The sequence below is a fragment of the Solanum verrucosum genome, unplaced genomic scaffold, assembly GCF_900185275.1.
Source record: "Solanum verrucosum unplaced genomic scaffold, falcon-dt-bn FXZP01000786.1, whole genome shotgun sequence".
Lineage (NCBI taxonomy): Eukaryota > Viridiplantae > Streptophyta > Magnoliopsida > Solanales > Solanaceae > Solanum > Solanum verrucosum.
This window is the reverse complement of record NW_026020076.1, coordinates 14658-30713: the sequence shown is the minus strand read 5'-3', so window position 1 is coordinate 30713 and position 16056 is coordinate 14658. Positions and strand designations below refer to the sequence as shown.

Sequence of the window (16056 nt, the reverse complement as noted above, 5' to 3'; positions counted from 1 at the left end):
GGTGAAATAACTTTTGGCTATTATTTTGAAGCACACATTTACAGAACCCTCTATAGGGAGTTGGGGGAGCAGTACGTGAAGCCTCTCCATTTTTTGCACATATTTAGTTCATTAATATTTTGGTGATATAATTTTTCGATATTTTTTGTAAGGCTCCCTCAATAGAAAGTTGGGGAAGAAATATATGAAACTAACACATAAATATTACTTTCGAATATTTTGAAAAAAAGACAGCAATAAGCTATACTTGTAGTATAGATAAGATTTTATATTTTAAGAGAAAAGGGCTGTGTTTAACTCTGGGTGCTAAGATGGCTTCGGCTATTTCACTTGTCTCTTCATCCATTCTTCTTTCTTCTTCGTCTTCGCCCTCTGTTTATCTTCCAATTTCAAATTCAGTCAATTGGGTTTCATCTTCTTCATCATACACATGTATTTCCACTTGGGTTTCTCCCAAACGATGCAGTAGTAGAAACCCACAAAACCTTATTTGCAGAGCTGCTGAATACAAATTCCCTGACCCCATTCCTGAGTTTGCTGATGCTGTAAGTTTTCTTGTTCTTCTTCTTCGTCGTCGTCTTTTGTTTAATTGGGTCTCTTTTATTTCACCCGTTCGTAAAAAATGTTCGGATTTTTATTGGGTTTTGTTGGGGTTTTAGGAAACGGAGAAGTTCAGAGATCATTTGCTTAAGAAACTTCCAAAGAAGGATGTCTATGGAGATTCTGTTGAAGAAATTGTTGGAATCTGCACTGAGGTACTTCCATTATTGTTTCATCCACTAATTCTGTTCCGGTCAGTTTGCGTATAGCTCAACTAATTTTACTCGATACCTGATATCTTACTCTACAACAACATACCCAATGTAATCGCGATACCTGCTTCTCCCTCATAAAACGTGCTTAACAGCGTGAATTTTCGTCGAGGGTGTTCATGATTTAATACGTATGTATGAAAAATAGTTTTTGACCTATATATGCAGTATAATTTTCTCTGTAAAAAGCATATAATTTGTTGATGAAGGGTGTTCAACTGACCATCATTCGTTCTATGTACTCCGCCATTGCCTGCATCTTTACTCTTGTTCACCAAAATTTGAACAAATGAGAAGATACTAACTTAGCATAAATTACCTTTATTTCCTGTAATATTTACTTTTCTGCTGGCTTTGATGTAATGGTAATTCAAGAATCCTGCATTGCAGCCCGAAAATTGTTTATGCTTTAGATGACATTATGTAGTGTGAGACATAATGGTATGTTCATTTCTGCAGGATTCCACTATCAGTCGATGTGTTTCTCTTTAGCTGTTAGATAATCACAGTACTTATCAGTTATCACCCATTGTAATAGGAGTTACTGAATAGCTTAAAGGCTATGGATTTCAATGAAATAAATCTAGGACCTCTTGGTAGGCATGTTTTGCAATTGATACTGCAGTTACGTGTGCCACCATTTGGATCTAATTAATAGAGCGGATTAAATATAGAAGATTCACATAGCCCCAACTAACTTAGGATTGAGTTTGGGTTGATTGATTGATATTACTGTATATGATTTCCATTTTTTTCTGGACGAAGTACTTGCTAAGGAACAAATAGAGAAAGCAGTGAAAAGTCTTGTTTGGGGCTATATTACACGGTTTAGTATAAACTTTACCAATATCCTTGGAAGTTGAATGTAAATCTTTTGCACAGCATCTTTTCCCTTGGCCAAGATGCTTTTTCCTCATAGGTTTTTGAGTTTGCACTTGTTATTTTCTTGCTTGAAGCTGCATTTTTCCAGGAGCTGAATACTGAAATGTAAATAACACTGGTTCAAATAATTTATTGAACAGATCCTCAACGAGTTCTTACATGCTGAGTATGGTGGTCCAGGAACATTACTGGTTGTTCCATTCATCGATATGGCAGATACCATAAACGACAGAGGTTTACCAGGAGGACCACAGGCTGCGCGTGCTGCAGTCAAATGGGCACAAAGTCATGTTGACAATGATTGGAAGGAATGGAATAGTGGTAAGAAAAAATAATCCAACAACCAAGATCCAGAAGGAATTCGAATAGTGGCAAGAAAAGATGATCCAACAACCAAGATCTGTTGCCAGAAGTTTTGATGCATGCTATTTTTTTGTTGGGAACTCCCTTTACAGTAGTATGTGATAGTATAGGACTAGAAATTAGAGAAACTAGTCAGAAATGTTTCTCATTCTCACGATGGCTCTTTGTTATATTATTATGCTCACCGTTAATGTTTTAACATTGTTACTCTATGCTCATTTTTCAAATATTAGTTATTATACGATCTGAATAAGGTAATGTATTGCTCAAGAAACTCCTTAACACCAACCCAATGTAGTACATGTCATCTTAAATCTATTATCAATATGTATATTCACCTTTAAAATGGTGCACCAGTAATAGATAGAAGGAATTTCCTCCATAGGCATGTAGATGAAAAGTTTTACATGCAGAAATGTCATTACTTCTCCCACCCTAACCATTATATTTGAAGGTCGATTAGAATTTGCATTCGACTTAACACAAGATTTCAGAGGTGAGCAAAGAATTCAAGAGTTATATAATGAGATAGTAGAAAGTAAAACAGATTACATAAAGTTAACAAAATAAAGCAAGGCAACGAAAAGATGAAGACAGTGCCATGGAAGACATTACAAGGTAATGCATGTTGGGTTCTGAAGGGTGATTGGACGTCATGCGGAAGCTTACTATTTACAAATCATATAGTTGATAAATCAAATAACAAAAACTTATACTAAAAATCAAAATATTATTATATCAAAACTAATATAAAGAAAAACATTGAAACTTTAGAGATAATAGATCTCCTCATAAACAAGACTCTTAAACTACTACATTGTGGATGTTATTGTTATATGTGTTAGAAGAAAACAAACCTATATTTATAGAGTCCTAAAACCTTTTCTTACTAGAAAAGGTGTCCTAAAGGAGAGAATAAACCAAATATAAAATAATACTATATTTTCCTTTCAAGAAAAGTAAAAACATTTATGGTAATGTTTTATTTTTTCTTTAAAGAAAAATAAATCTTAAATTATGGTAAGAAAATCACGGCAAAATCCTAACAATGCATGGCAACGGAAGGAGACACAACCATGGAAAACTATTATGAAACCAAACGTCGCTTTTGAATGATTAAGCACTCAACAGGTAAAAGGTTCAAATGTACAACTGAATGCGAGTAGCTAACCAACAAGTCAGAAGTATCTACTATAAAGAAAGTCTACATAAGTAACTGGACAGATAGTATACTCCCCTTGAACGTGTTGTACTTTTCGTCAATGACAAAAAACGAAGGCATTCCCAGTTCTTCACACTCGTGATTATATTTAGTGTATGTATACTATGGATGGACTACATACGTACAACTCCAAAAGAATGTTAATTGGAACTTCCTGTTAAAAACGACCTCCACTCTCATACTCATTGAAGCAGCATTTCACAAGACTGATCGGCTACGTTCAAGCAGCTCTTCTCTATCAATGAAGCGGTCAAGCAAGTCTTGTTCCCGGAGGACCAAACAGTCATCACTCTTCCCAAACCATTTATACCTCTCCTTGGCAACATGATCGTAAACAGCATCCCTTAAAGGAGTAGGTACAATCATGAGGCAACTCAGCGCAGCGTAAGGTAATGGCAAGTGAGCTAGAACCCTCAGTGCAGCTGCAGCAAAAATCAGATATATTAGACTTGTGATTTCCACAGCCAACTATACCATTCCAATTCTAGTAAGGAAAAAACAAAAGCAACATACTGAGTATGCTTAATTCTGCAAGAATAGGAACGATCTGCAGAAAGGCTGCTACTCACACTGGATCTCAATGTACAGAAAGCAAGCAGCCTATGAAACTCGGTATTCCACTTTCGATGAATCATGATAACTTTTTCATTATAGAACATAAAAAGAATTAAACATAAAAATAAAAGGGGGTAATCTAGCCAATAGTTGATTCCTTTGTGATTTGATTAGAAGAAAGTTCAAATGAAAAAAATTTCCCCCCAATTTATGATTGGTAAATTACCTGACAAGTCATTCCAGGATTTCTAACTACTGTAAACTTTAAAAAAGAAAAAACAACTAGTTGCAAAGGGAAGAACAATTTTTATTGCAAAATCCCCCCTGTTACCTTTCTAACTCCCTGCTCAACTGTTTTTACCTAAGAAAAACCATCCAATTCAGACTCCTGAATACTGCTTAAAAATGAAATAGCAAATTCTTACAGATTCATGTCTTCTAGTAAATGAAGAAAAAATGTATGTGGCAGGAGCACAGGCAGGATAACAACTTGTGATTTTCAACTCCATGCCACTGTCAAATTCATGGCAAAAATTAAAAAATTCACCATAACCACAACCACAACCACGTTGATTTCCAAAAATACCAGTTCAAATAAACCTAAATGCTCTAAATCTGTTTGTTTATGTGCACCTTGAAACAATGGTAGAACTATAAATTACAATTCCAAATATATTAGCTGGAAGCACATTCAGTGCAATCGGATCTGAATTCATGGGGGTAAAGCTGTCCAAAGGATTGGCAGTAGGAGTTAGCACATATCTCATTACACTAACAATTAGCTCAAGCCGATACCCATCAATATCCAATTACCAGAATGTTGAGCGCTACGTAAAGCAAACTTCATAAACTAAATTTATCATAGCTATCTGCCATAGTATATTTGCAAACAATTTCTTGTCAAAGAATGATTGTGTAGTTCATGAAAGGACAACTCGGGAGCAGTCAGATGCATTGCGTTTACAAGTTAGCCAGGCTCTCGTGGAAAAGTTTAGATGCTACTTGGACATACAAAAATAAGAAAAAATATTTATATAATGGCAATAATTGTGAAACCACAATGAAGAGGTAGTCAAGTTGATACAGTAATACAGGGTAATAGTTCTAACCAGTGGAGCCTTGATGGTATAAACCTGGGCCTTCAATGAATAAGAAGCGACGACGAACGTCATCTCGATCAAGATCACACACACTCATGTAAGGTTCAGCAGCCTTTGACTGCAAGCAACAGAACTTGATTTTCTTATCCCTGTCAGCTTTAATCACCCATTTCACACCTACATATAAAATGGCAAGAAGCTCATATAAACTGAGACGACCAATTATGCATGTACCCCTCCGCTCCTGTGTCTATGCCAACGGAAGTTTAGACCTAAAGAATAACCATTTCCCCATCATCCAATGAGACAGTCAAGCAACTATGCTTCAATCCCAAACTAGTTGAGGCAATGAGACATTAATGAAGATTTCTCTTATAAACTAACTTTCTGTTCTTCGGTTTGTACAAGTAAACTTTGCCCAAAAGTGACTTGTCACTTTCTAAATGCTTGCCAAAATACACTACTAGGACAGTAAGCAAGCTACGTTGCTTGAATTCTCAAAATGGTGGCTCCTACCATCTTCCTGCCTACTAATTTATGTGAAAGATCGTGACAAATCTTAAAATCCTATTCAAGTTGATTAGATATGTCACTGAAACATAGTAGTTTTGTCATTATATTTTTTCTTTTAAAAAGAGATAAAGCAGCAATTAATGGCTGAGGAGCTTTGGGTTCCAACTTCGAAACTTCATGTACTACATTTTTACATTTTTGTTCAAAACTGAGAAAGTTGTCTTAACTATCATGCTGTACAACTCATACATTATTAAAGGATACATGTGTCACAAAGGACATAGAATACACGATACAACAACTTGAGCTTGCAAGTGCACATTGGATGTTTTCTCTCTCGACAATCAAATGATAACCATTTCACATCAGATAAGCAGAACTCCCACCTTTACCACAAAAATTAAATTCAAATTTCAAGTCATCAAGCTAAAAAAAAAAAAAATCACAAGTGAAGCCTATGACTGGAGACTTAAATGTACATGTATAGCCATGGCTATACCAACCTCAATAAATCCTCATGCCAAATTAATAATTTCACTTTCAAAACTAAATTGATGATAGCAAATGTAACTACAAACACAAAAAACTGTACAATAATCGCACTCCTGTACTCATTTACAACCTCCGATACTCAACTGTAGTCATAAATCAAAGCACAAATGCAGTATACATCTAAAAGCACGAATAAACATACACTAGGAAGATGATAAATTAATACCGTTGTGACAAAGATGACAAACGCCGTCATAGACAACGACACCAGGCTGAAGTAGATTCGGAGCAATCTCCGCTTTGGAAGCCAAGGTAGCTAATTGATCGCCGAGCAGCAAATCATCTGCGGCGAAGTTAGCATTCAACCGAGACGAACTAGAGAAAGAGGACGTCGAGTGAGAAGAATGCCGCCGGTAAATCAACGGCGAGGAGTTCAAATTTCCGGTGGCCAGTAACCGTAAACCCCTCCTAATCATCAAAATCTTCATCGCAGATGAATGAAGCATAAGAATTTCAGTTTTCTCGAGACTTTTCTCTATTTTAAAAAAAATGGAAAGAGAATAGCGTGGGACGCAGTACTTGCATACGTGTCAAGCATCTACGGTTCTTCGAAGAACTTATCCAACGGTAGATATTTAATTCATCATGTCAAGTGTTCTAAAAACTTCTATATATGAGGATCATTTCCAAGAGATTTTTGTTTAACTTTATTGGAGTATTTTATTTATATTTTATCAAATCAAAACATGTTTATTATTTTATTCAATACTCCTATTTTTTTTTAATCATTAAAAATCACTATATAAAGTAATAGCTACTCAAATTTAAAATTTCAAAATATAATTAATAAAATTGATTTGTCTTATCGATATAATCTTTTATGAATAAATAATTATTTTTTTTGGTAGAGTAAAAAATAAAGAAATAAAATCTGATTGACGGAAAAGAGAGAGAACGAATAACTTAGTCAAACAGTTTTAGTCATTATTTCTATTAAATGTATCACAGTTCAATGAGTCTTACCACTTATTTGATGCACACACATATAATCTTACAAATGAGAGAGACATAATTTGGATCGATAATTTCGCGAGTATCTAGAGCACAGACAGACCCATTGCTGAGAATTTAAAGGTAACAATGATAACATTTGTTCCAAATACATTTACATAATTCCTAATTGCAATAACATTAATCCAAAGAGGACGCTAAATGATCCACTGGTTTCATAGCACAAACCTTCTTTAGGTTGGTAAGAATGCTGGGAGTATAAATAAATCCTTAGTCTGTACATTTTTGCAATGTACGCGAAAAACCATCAGTGTGGCTTTGTCATTTCTCTAACTCCTCTTGAATTTGACCCTCTGTATTAATAGATGTAGTTAGATTATAACTTCCATGACCTATAAAAATGACAAATTCCGAGTGTGCAAGAAAGTAACTCTTACCAGGAAGTTCAACAGCCAAGTTTGCTTGCTGATCTGCATCAGAGTTTGATTCCTATAAAACAAAAGAGTAAGTGCTATAAAAATCGTCAAGGAGAAGATAGGTAATAATTCCAGACATGAGGAATATATGTAGTTTTTACGCTATTATTGAAGTTATGTTGTGTGAATGAAAGAAGAGAAGGATGTTACAGTATTACCCGAAGGACATGAATGATGCGGAAAGAAAGGAACCTTTCCTTCAATTGTTTTGCCTGCTCAAACACCAGGGCAATGTTTTGATTTTTAACCTTCCACAGACCTTGGATCTGTTTGGCAAATTACAATCTGATTAAAGTCAAATAAACTAAGAATAGAGGACAGCTAATAAGCAAAAGCTATGTTGCTCGGACTCTTCAAGAGTTTCAAACAGTGCCTTTTGAAGGATCCGACACGGAGGTGGCATATCTTTTGGAGAACCCGAGCAATATTGAGCAAAAGAACTTCTCATCAGATCCTTATAGCTTGTCAAATATTTTTCCACTGAGATAAAATGAGACTTTTTCTAGGTTCGACCTTTTCACAGTATCAGGAATCTACCTCTTCTGAATTTTTCCTATTTTGCCAACTCATTTCAGCTCATCCTTCATTAGTATCATCGCTAAAGCATAAAATCATTACTAATCTCGAAATATTTGTTAAAATTCTCCATTCTTTAAATCATATGTTGTCCTGCACTTACACTGAACTTGAGTTGACAGTGGTAGCTGACCTACGCATGAATATATTTTTTTGGGTGATAACTACTGATTTAACCATAATAAAAGTTGAAAAGCTTTTCTTCTTTCTTCTCTAACACGGTGGTTCAGTTAGTTCACAAGGAAATTATGACTACGATATGCCAGAGAGATCAGAAGAAACTTATTCCATACAGACGAAAAATACAAAGCAGAAGAGACATGAGGAAATGGCACTATGAAATGAAATTAATCACTTCAAATCCAGTTATTCCAGCTAAAAGATTAAAGAATGTAATTACGTTTTTTATAACTGTGCTGTCCCATCAAAAACGGACAGGGCACCTGCTACCTCCCACCAGCACAGGTACCAGATTACTAACTCTATCCACCAAGGTTTGGATAGATGGGAAGAAATAACCTAATGTTTTGTCTCAGTGGAGAATTGAACGCCAGACCTCATGGTTATCAACCAACTTCATACACCACTAGATCACACTTAAAACAGTCAACAGAATGTGACATGTATACTGCAGTGTACCATAAAGGAATAATCTCACACAAGGGAAAGGAGAAATACGTGACTGAGCACATGATATAGAAAACAAACCTGCATACAAACAAGCTTGGAGTCACCTTGAACACGAATACTTGTAAACCCTTCTCTAAGAGCATGTTTCAAACCCAAAATAAAGGCCCTGTATTCAGCATGATTGCTTGTTGCCACTCCTAAACCTTCACGTAGCCTGAGGGTCTATTAGAAGGAAGGTTGTCAGTACAAGTATGAAGAACCCAAGGCAAAAGTACAATTCCAAATTTAGTGATCATTACCATGCTTCCATCATCCGCCCGTATAACAACTCCCGCTCCAGCTTGTCCAGGATTTCCCTTTGAAGCACCATCGAATTCAAGAGTACATGACCGCTGCTAAGGATAACAACTATCAGATTCTTTGTACCAGAACACAAACCAACAAGAAAAATAATAAGATCCTAGCCTGATAGTTTGCCACAGAGAGTTAAGTTTACACCATTAATCTGTAAAAAAATAGGATTTTGCTCCTGCCAACCTACCATTAAGTATAAATTCATTTTCTTTGTAAACTACACATTTAGAAGTTATTTATGCTTAAAGATTAGCCATCATCTTAACAGACACTCACACCAGATGGTAGAGCTAGAACTTGGTCGCCCTTTTGTTGTTCTAACTTGACATGCTTTCTTGCGGAATCATTTGAAACAACCGCTGATCCAACAGCATCCTGCAAAGGGGATGCCAATAAACAAAGTAATTTCCATAACAGTGTTGAGCCAAACACAGTTTATTCATGCAAAAAATGTAACTGATCAGCGTTACAACTATTTTAATACAATATAAATAACAATCTTTGCAAAAAGGCCGGTAGTAGAACAAAATACTGCAAAGAAAACAATCCACTGACTGCAACTTTTATGTGCCTCTTGTACAATAACATGTTGCAATTCATCCAATTGTATGTAGAATAAACACCACCAAGATGGTCTATTCCCAAAAGGCAACAACATTTTCTATTGACATACTTAATGCAGACTTTTTTTTATTTTTTTTTAAAGATATTTAACTTACTTACTCAACGGAAGACTTTACTTAATGCAGACTTCTCAAAAATATTAAGTCTTGCCTTTTTGTTGACAAATAAAATTACCGACAACTTCCAAATACTCCTTTTTCAACGTTAACTTCAAAATACTCTTTTTTTCAACTTCACCAAACATTTGCAAACCCCTACAAAGGCTCTAAGCAAGCACACAACAATAATTAGCCAATTTCGACGACCTTAGCTCCAATAAAGAAAAAAGTAAAAAGATCTCCCATCTAGTCATATAGCTACACTGCCCAAAAACTCAAGGGATAATTACTCTTAATTTCTTCCTAAATAACCTTGAATCATTATATGAAAATTTTCATCAATGGGGAAGTTCCAGTTTAAAAGAAATAAAGGAAAGAGAAACAGACATCAACCACTATGCAGTATGCCAGTATCAATGCACAAACATGGTAAAGTATTATCTCAGGCCATCAAACGATATCAAGTTGATCCGATTCGTGATTTAGTGCAAAGGTTAATGCAATGGTGACAAAGAGAGAGACACACAAATAAAAGTTGATTAATTTCATGTGACTAAGAAACTTTTTATGAGGAAGAAGACTAATCTGTTGTCTTTATCATCCTTTTATGGAGTACTTCCTGTAAGATGCATGTACAAGTAACCTTGCTTTTCTTTCTCTCTTTCTGAAGCCTATTATCATGAGAAATTTTCTTTTACATCTCTGGTAAATGTACCACTTACCCGAATTATCTTTTCCAGGTCTACACCTGCATTACTAGGCAATGCTGTGGGAATAGGTTTTCAGAATCACGCTGTTCCTAGTACTTCCATGTTTGAGACTTACCACCTTATGAAATGATCATTGTATCTCTAAAAAACTGGGCCACACAGACATAAAAGAAAGATCCCTAGAATTCTCTCATAACGAATGAGAATAAAAATTGAACTTGCAAAGAAGACCAACTTGTGAGAAAAAACTGGAAGCTGCGAAACCATTAGTTATGGCATCTCAAGGAAAATTCTAGAAAGGAATCTATAAATTGAAGTGCATGCAAGCATAATATGTAAGTACATTGAGTTCCTTAGGAACCAAACCCTGTTTGGAAAATGATTGAGAAAAGTAATTAAACTTGGATTGTAGAGTAAAGTGGAAACAACTTCAGAAGAAATTGCTGCAAACCCTGGTAGACTTTTCCACTGCAAAACGATATACAACCATCTTACCGCATATTCTGACCACACTGCTTCCTGTGGCCTTTTCTTTGGCAAATGATCAGATGTTCCACTTTTTGAAGAAGAAGGTTGCTGCAAAATATGAAATACTAATAAAGCTGTATGACCAATAATATAAGAAAATGAGGGAAGAAGAAACATGTATTATTTTCTGGGCGCTGCAATTTTAAGATAACTATCAGAGCATACAACTGACCAGCAATTCCATATAAAGCAAAGGGTGCATGGAGAGAGCAAAATCAAAAGAACTTTCAGAGAGACAAACAGAGAAGAATCAAAGAAATAGAGAATGGAGAGGCAATGATTGTTGTAGAGGTTGTTTGGATTGGCTTATTTTAAGTAGCTTTTGGCTTTTAAACATTCTTATTTTTGGAGGTGTTTAAAAAAGCCAATCCAAACACCCCCTTAGTCGATCTTTAGTTAACTATAATGTGGACATGAAGATACGCAGTAGAAAATTAAATGGGCCAAATACAAAACTACTGATATTGTATCAGCATTCAGAGATAATCCTTGATATACAATATAGAAGAAACAGAAAGAAGTATGTCTACCATGCATGACGATTAAGAAGCTCTCGCAGTTTTCCCTTGTACCATTATTGAAATGGTAAGGGTGTTGTACTAAAATCATTAACTTTCTTTATTTAAAGAATAGGTGTGTCAGGAAGTTTTTCATTCATGCTATAACATTAAGGCACAAGCCAAGTTTTAAAGTTGAAAAAATTTCTTTCAATCTAGTCATTGTGGTTGGAATATGAAAACTCTAACATTTAACAGGTAAAGTTTTCAGACACTCTAGGCAACAACAACCATACACAATGTAATCCAACAAATGGGGTCTGGGGAGGGTAGGATGTAAGCAGACCTTACCCCTACCTTTATGGGGTAGAGAGGTTGTTTCCGATAGACCCTCGGTTTTTCAAAAGAAGTTTGGCCAAAGCAGGATCAGACTCTCTAGACAGAAGACACAAATTTAGCCAGGAACCTCATGGTTTTGTTTCTGGAGATCAGCTGCACTGGAAACATGACAATTCCAGTTTTTCTTTAGCTCATTGTTTTTAACAGTATCGTGTGATTCTTTTGAGAGTAATATAAAATATAAACTGATATTAAGTTGCAAAATATACATTCTAATGATGAAGCCTCAAAGCCTCTTTTTCCCAGAGACAGGAAATCTGTATATGAAACCTCATAGTCAACAAGTTCTGAAATCAAATATTCACCTTTGGAAAAAAGGAACAAATTTAATCCAAGAGAACTGCTCAGGAACTATACCTGAAAAGGGCATGGTACTAGAGTCCCAAAGAGATCTTCGGTAAGATCTGCAGCTCTGATAGAATAGAGAGCATTTTTAAGCCCACAAGAAAGAAGATATTCTTCTGTGTCCTTAGGCATGGCATAGCCTTTGTACACACTAACAGGAGGATCACATATCTGCCAGAAACAGAAGAGAAAGAGAAAACAACTCATTATATCAATTGCAAGTCTGGAAACTTCATTGTGATAACATCTTTTTTTTTTTTTATATACTAATATTTTATTTGTTATAACTAGATTTCACTAAAATAAGCCTGCAGCACCAAGGATGAACCAAAGTTTCACAAGATTTGACCCCTTATAATATGTGTATGAAGTCTATGAACCCACTGGGAAGTCATCTCACAAGCATCGTCCAATTATTGCAGAAGACCTATCTATCCGTACTACATGTTCTCAAGTACGCCACCTGGCAATAGGCAGATGAAGTGACAGAGAAATCCTAACAATATGGAGAAGGCGTGATTGCAGAAAATGAATAGAGAACTTAGGAAAAATACTTTCTAATGGAAGGGTAAACAATTAACTCAATTTACCTCTTTCTTTTATCCTCTGAATATTCACAGATATTGTTTCACAAATACAATGAGACAAAAGAATAACATATAGAAGACATAATTTCTTACACTACCCTCCGCTTTCAATTAGAGCATTCCTTAACAATTGTCAGTCACTCAATGAGCTTATCTGAAATTGCAGTTACTCCCTTCGTCCACTATTACTTGTGCAGTTTAGAAAACCAAGAGGTAACTTATCACTTAGTTCCTAATTTACCCTTAGGGGTCGTTTGGTGTGAAGGATAACTTAAAATAATCCTGGGATTAAATTATAGTGCCACTTAATTTGTTGTTTGGTTGGCAAGTCCGGGATAACTTATCCCAAGATTAATAATTAGTACTGGAATAAGTTATCCCTTCCCATGGGTGGTATAGTAATCCCGGGATAAAATGACTAAATGACAAAACTATCCCTTTAAACATTTTTTATACATTACTTTTCACATCCATGAAGGGTATTTTTGTAAACTTACATGTTGTTCTTAAGATTTATTATTTTAAATACAACAAACCAAACACTCAATAAAAATTAATCTTAGCATAACTTATCCCATCATAACTAATCTCATTATAACTTATCCCATCATAACTAATCCCATCATAACTTGAATTCAAACCAAACGACTCCTTATTATTAACCAGTCATTTTCTAGTGCATTTCCCATAATATTAAGTTTATTACTTTCAACGGTTGATGTAGTAAAAAAAAAGGTTGATGTCGTAAATTTTGTCATTCTAGTAATTGCTCCTTAAGGGTGTGCCAAGTCAATGCTGGACAAGTAAAAATGGACGGAGAGAGTAAAAAATAAGGTAATCTTGTTACTACACAAGGTTTTGACTTTTTGGCTGAATCTACCTATGTCAATTAATCATCAAGAATATGAAAAAGTAATTTTGTACATAATGTATGGATAATTTCTGATGAATAGTATTGTGTCTTTATATCTTCCCTGGGGATAAAAGTCATCTACAAACAATAGAACGATTCAACAACAGATCAATAAATGGCTGAAATAACAGTAGTTACCGATGATCCAACTTGGGTCTGGCAATCACTCAAGTTTTTGTAGACTCCAACCAGATCTCCTTTCCTAACAACAAAGAAACCATCTCTCTCTTCTTTCATTTCTGGAGTGGAATCAGAATTCTGCGATGGAGAACTATCTCCACTATGTTTTTTGGACGAATAGCAACAAACAGAAACTCTATTCAAATACAAGTTGGAATCAACTTTTCTAATTCTAGCATGACCAACGCTTGTCTTCCATGAAAGAGATGGAAATCCACAGATTGAACTCTTCACAACAAGATGGCTAGTCCTTGTTAATATTGCAGTTGAACATGCATGAAACAAGCTGTTCATTCCACAGGACTTCAGTCAGATTCACCAACTTCTGGAAAACAAAAAGGGAAAATGGAAAACTGTATCGTTGCTCGTTCAACTAATATATAAATCCATTTGAAGAGAAGAAAATAAACTTATTCTTCATCTAATTTCCTCTCCTCCATTTCTACATACACAACATGACCAAGTGAAAAAGTGTACAGCTAATAATTTGTGGAATTCTAAAATAAACTCCATTAAGATCAGAGACTTGTATTTTATAAGAACTTTTTTATGCCCAATTTCTGCACCTTTTGTTTGTTGAATGACAAAAGAAGAAGCTTTTTTAAAAATGTTAACTTTTCTTCTACTTAATGACATAAGCTAGAAAATAAAGAATAGCAAACCAGAGTTAAATGTTTTATTTACAGGCAAATTAGGGAGGATTCCTCCAGACATAATCAGACTCAGCTGCGAAGAGATTGAACAGTTCCAAGATTAGAAGCTGCAATTCCAAAGAAAAATCAAGGAAATCAACAGAAGAAGATCTGTAAAAGTAACTCAAAGAAAATCCAAAAGTTCCAAAACTACAAAGTATAAACAAAAGAAAGAACTACAATTCGCTTATCAAAAGACATGTTATGTGTGAGTGATTTTCCCTAAAACCTTCAGACCAGAGAAACTTATTCTTCATCCACTCTTTACTTTCTTCCACTTCTATAGACACAACATCACCGAGCGAAATTTGTCTAACTAATAAATCCCATTGTGCACAACTATACTCTGAACTCAACCAAGTTGACTGATTGATTATAAGAAATTTTTTTTTAATTACACTGATTGATTATAAGAACTAAATTGCCTGTTTATTTTACAGTCCAAATTCAAACAACAACAAAAACTAAATAGGATACAAGCTACTTTCCCCTTTTGCATCATTAAAAGAAAAAAAACAATATTCCATTTTATTTTACCAACACATATAATAGACAGCTTAAAGGTTGAATTTTCAAGAATATCATGAAGGATTTTTCTTCCTACAGCCCCAAAAATCCAAACTTTGAGTCAATATGCTTTGGAAAAAGCAAAAGTCTTTCATGTGTCCACATTATATTAACAATACAAGACCAAGCTGAAAAGGGGTTGCACAGAACCAAGAATAGAACTTCCAAACTCCATAAAAATGCAAACTTTAAGAGCAAAACTGTAAAGGGTATTCAGAAAATCGAAAAAGAATAGACTTTTAACGAATTTTGAACCCTAATTTGGGGTGGGGGTCATCAAATCGAAGATTTTAACAAACAGAGAAAACATACATACCCCTCAATTACCAGATGAGACTGACCTGTTCTTGAGTAGGACCTTGAAGCATGAACAAGAACGCATGGAGAGAGTGTAAGTGTGAGAGATGGGGGTGGGTGGGTGGGTGGGTGGAGTGGGTGCGAGGGTGTTTAGAGTATGGGTGAGATGAGGGTTGATGAGATGGGGTAGTGGGGTAGGGGATGAGTGGGGTGGGTGGGGGTGGGTAGGTGTAACTTTTCAGCAGCAGTGGTAGTACGGTTTTAGCCTTTGGGTGGGGTTTTTTTTGGCTAGTTAACCCGGTTGGGTTTAGTTAATTTCAATCCGGTCTGGTTCCAGTTTAGTTATCTTGTTTTGATCTTTTATCCACCAATTGAAGAGGAAAATGAACTCTGATTATTCGTCCTTAATTTTTTAAATATTTTTCATTTAGCAGAAATAAAAGAAGAATTTGACAATGAAAACAAAAATTTGTATGAAGAAAATCATATTGAGTATATATCAATGTTGATAAGTGGTTGACGGGTTGTTGTGTGATCTAATTTGATGTATTTTTAAAATTCTTTACTAAAAAAGGAAAGAAGCAAAATAGAGGTGCACTTAATCTTTTTCAAAAATGTTATTGAAGTGATAAA

The 16056-nt window shown here is 35.1% G+C and overlaps 2 protein-coding genes across 2 annotated transcripts; one reads left to right on the top strand and one right to left on the bottom strand.

The window, feature by feature from the left end:
• Positions 1–260: 260 nt before the first annotated feature.
• On the top strand, positions 261–2055 carry LOC125823951 (protein PLASTID REDOX INSENSITIVE 2, chloroplastic). The gene is made up of 3 exons (XM_049503297.1): positions 261–545; positions 660–755; positions 1835–2055. The coding sequence occupies exons 1-3, from the start codon at positions 312–314 to the stop codon at positions 2027–2029; spliced, it is 525 nt and encodes a 174-aa protein (XP_049359254.1). The 5' UTR covers positions 261–311; the 3' UTR covers positions 2030–2055.
• A 1398-nt stretch (positions 2056–3453) lies between these two features.
• Positions 3454–15546, bottom strand: LOC125823955 (uncharacterized). The gene is made up of 14 exons (XM_049503303.1): positions 15443–15546; positions 14552–14627; positions 13826–14192; positions 12200–12358; positions 10914–10994; positions 9263–9361; positions 8932–9027; positions 8711–8854; positions 7585–7692; positions 7388–7439; positions 7275–7303; positions 6166–6472; positions 4944–5111; positions 3454–3701 (listed from the first exon to the last, which is right to left on the bottom strand). The coding sequence occupies exons 3-14, from the start codon at positions 14159–14161 to the stop codon at positions 3478–3480; spliced, it is 1803 nt and encodes a 600-aa protein (XP_049359260.1). The 5' UTR covers positions 14162–14192; positions 14552–14627; positions 15443–15546; the 3' UTR covers positions 3454–3477.
• Between the last annotated feature and the right edge of the window lie 510 nt (positions 15547–16056).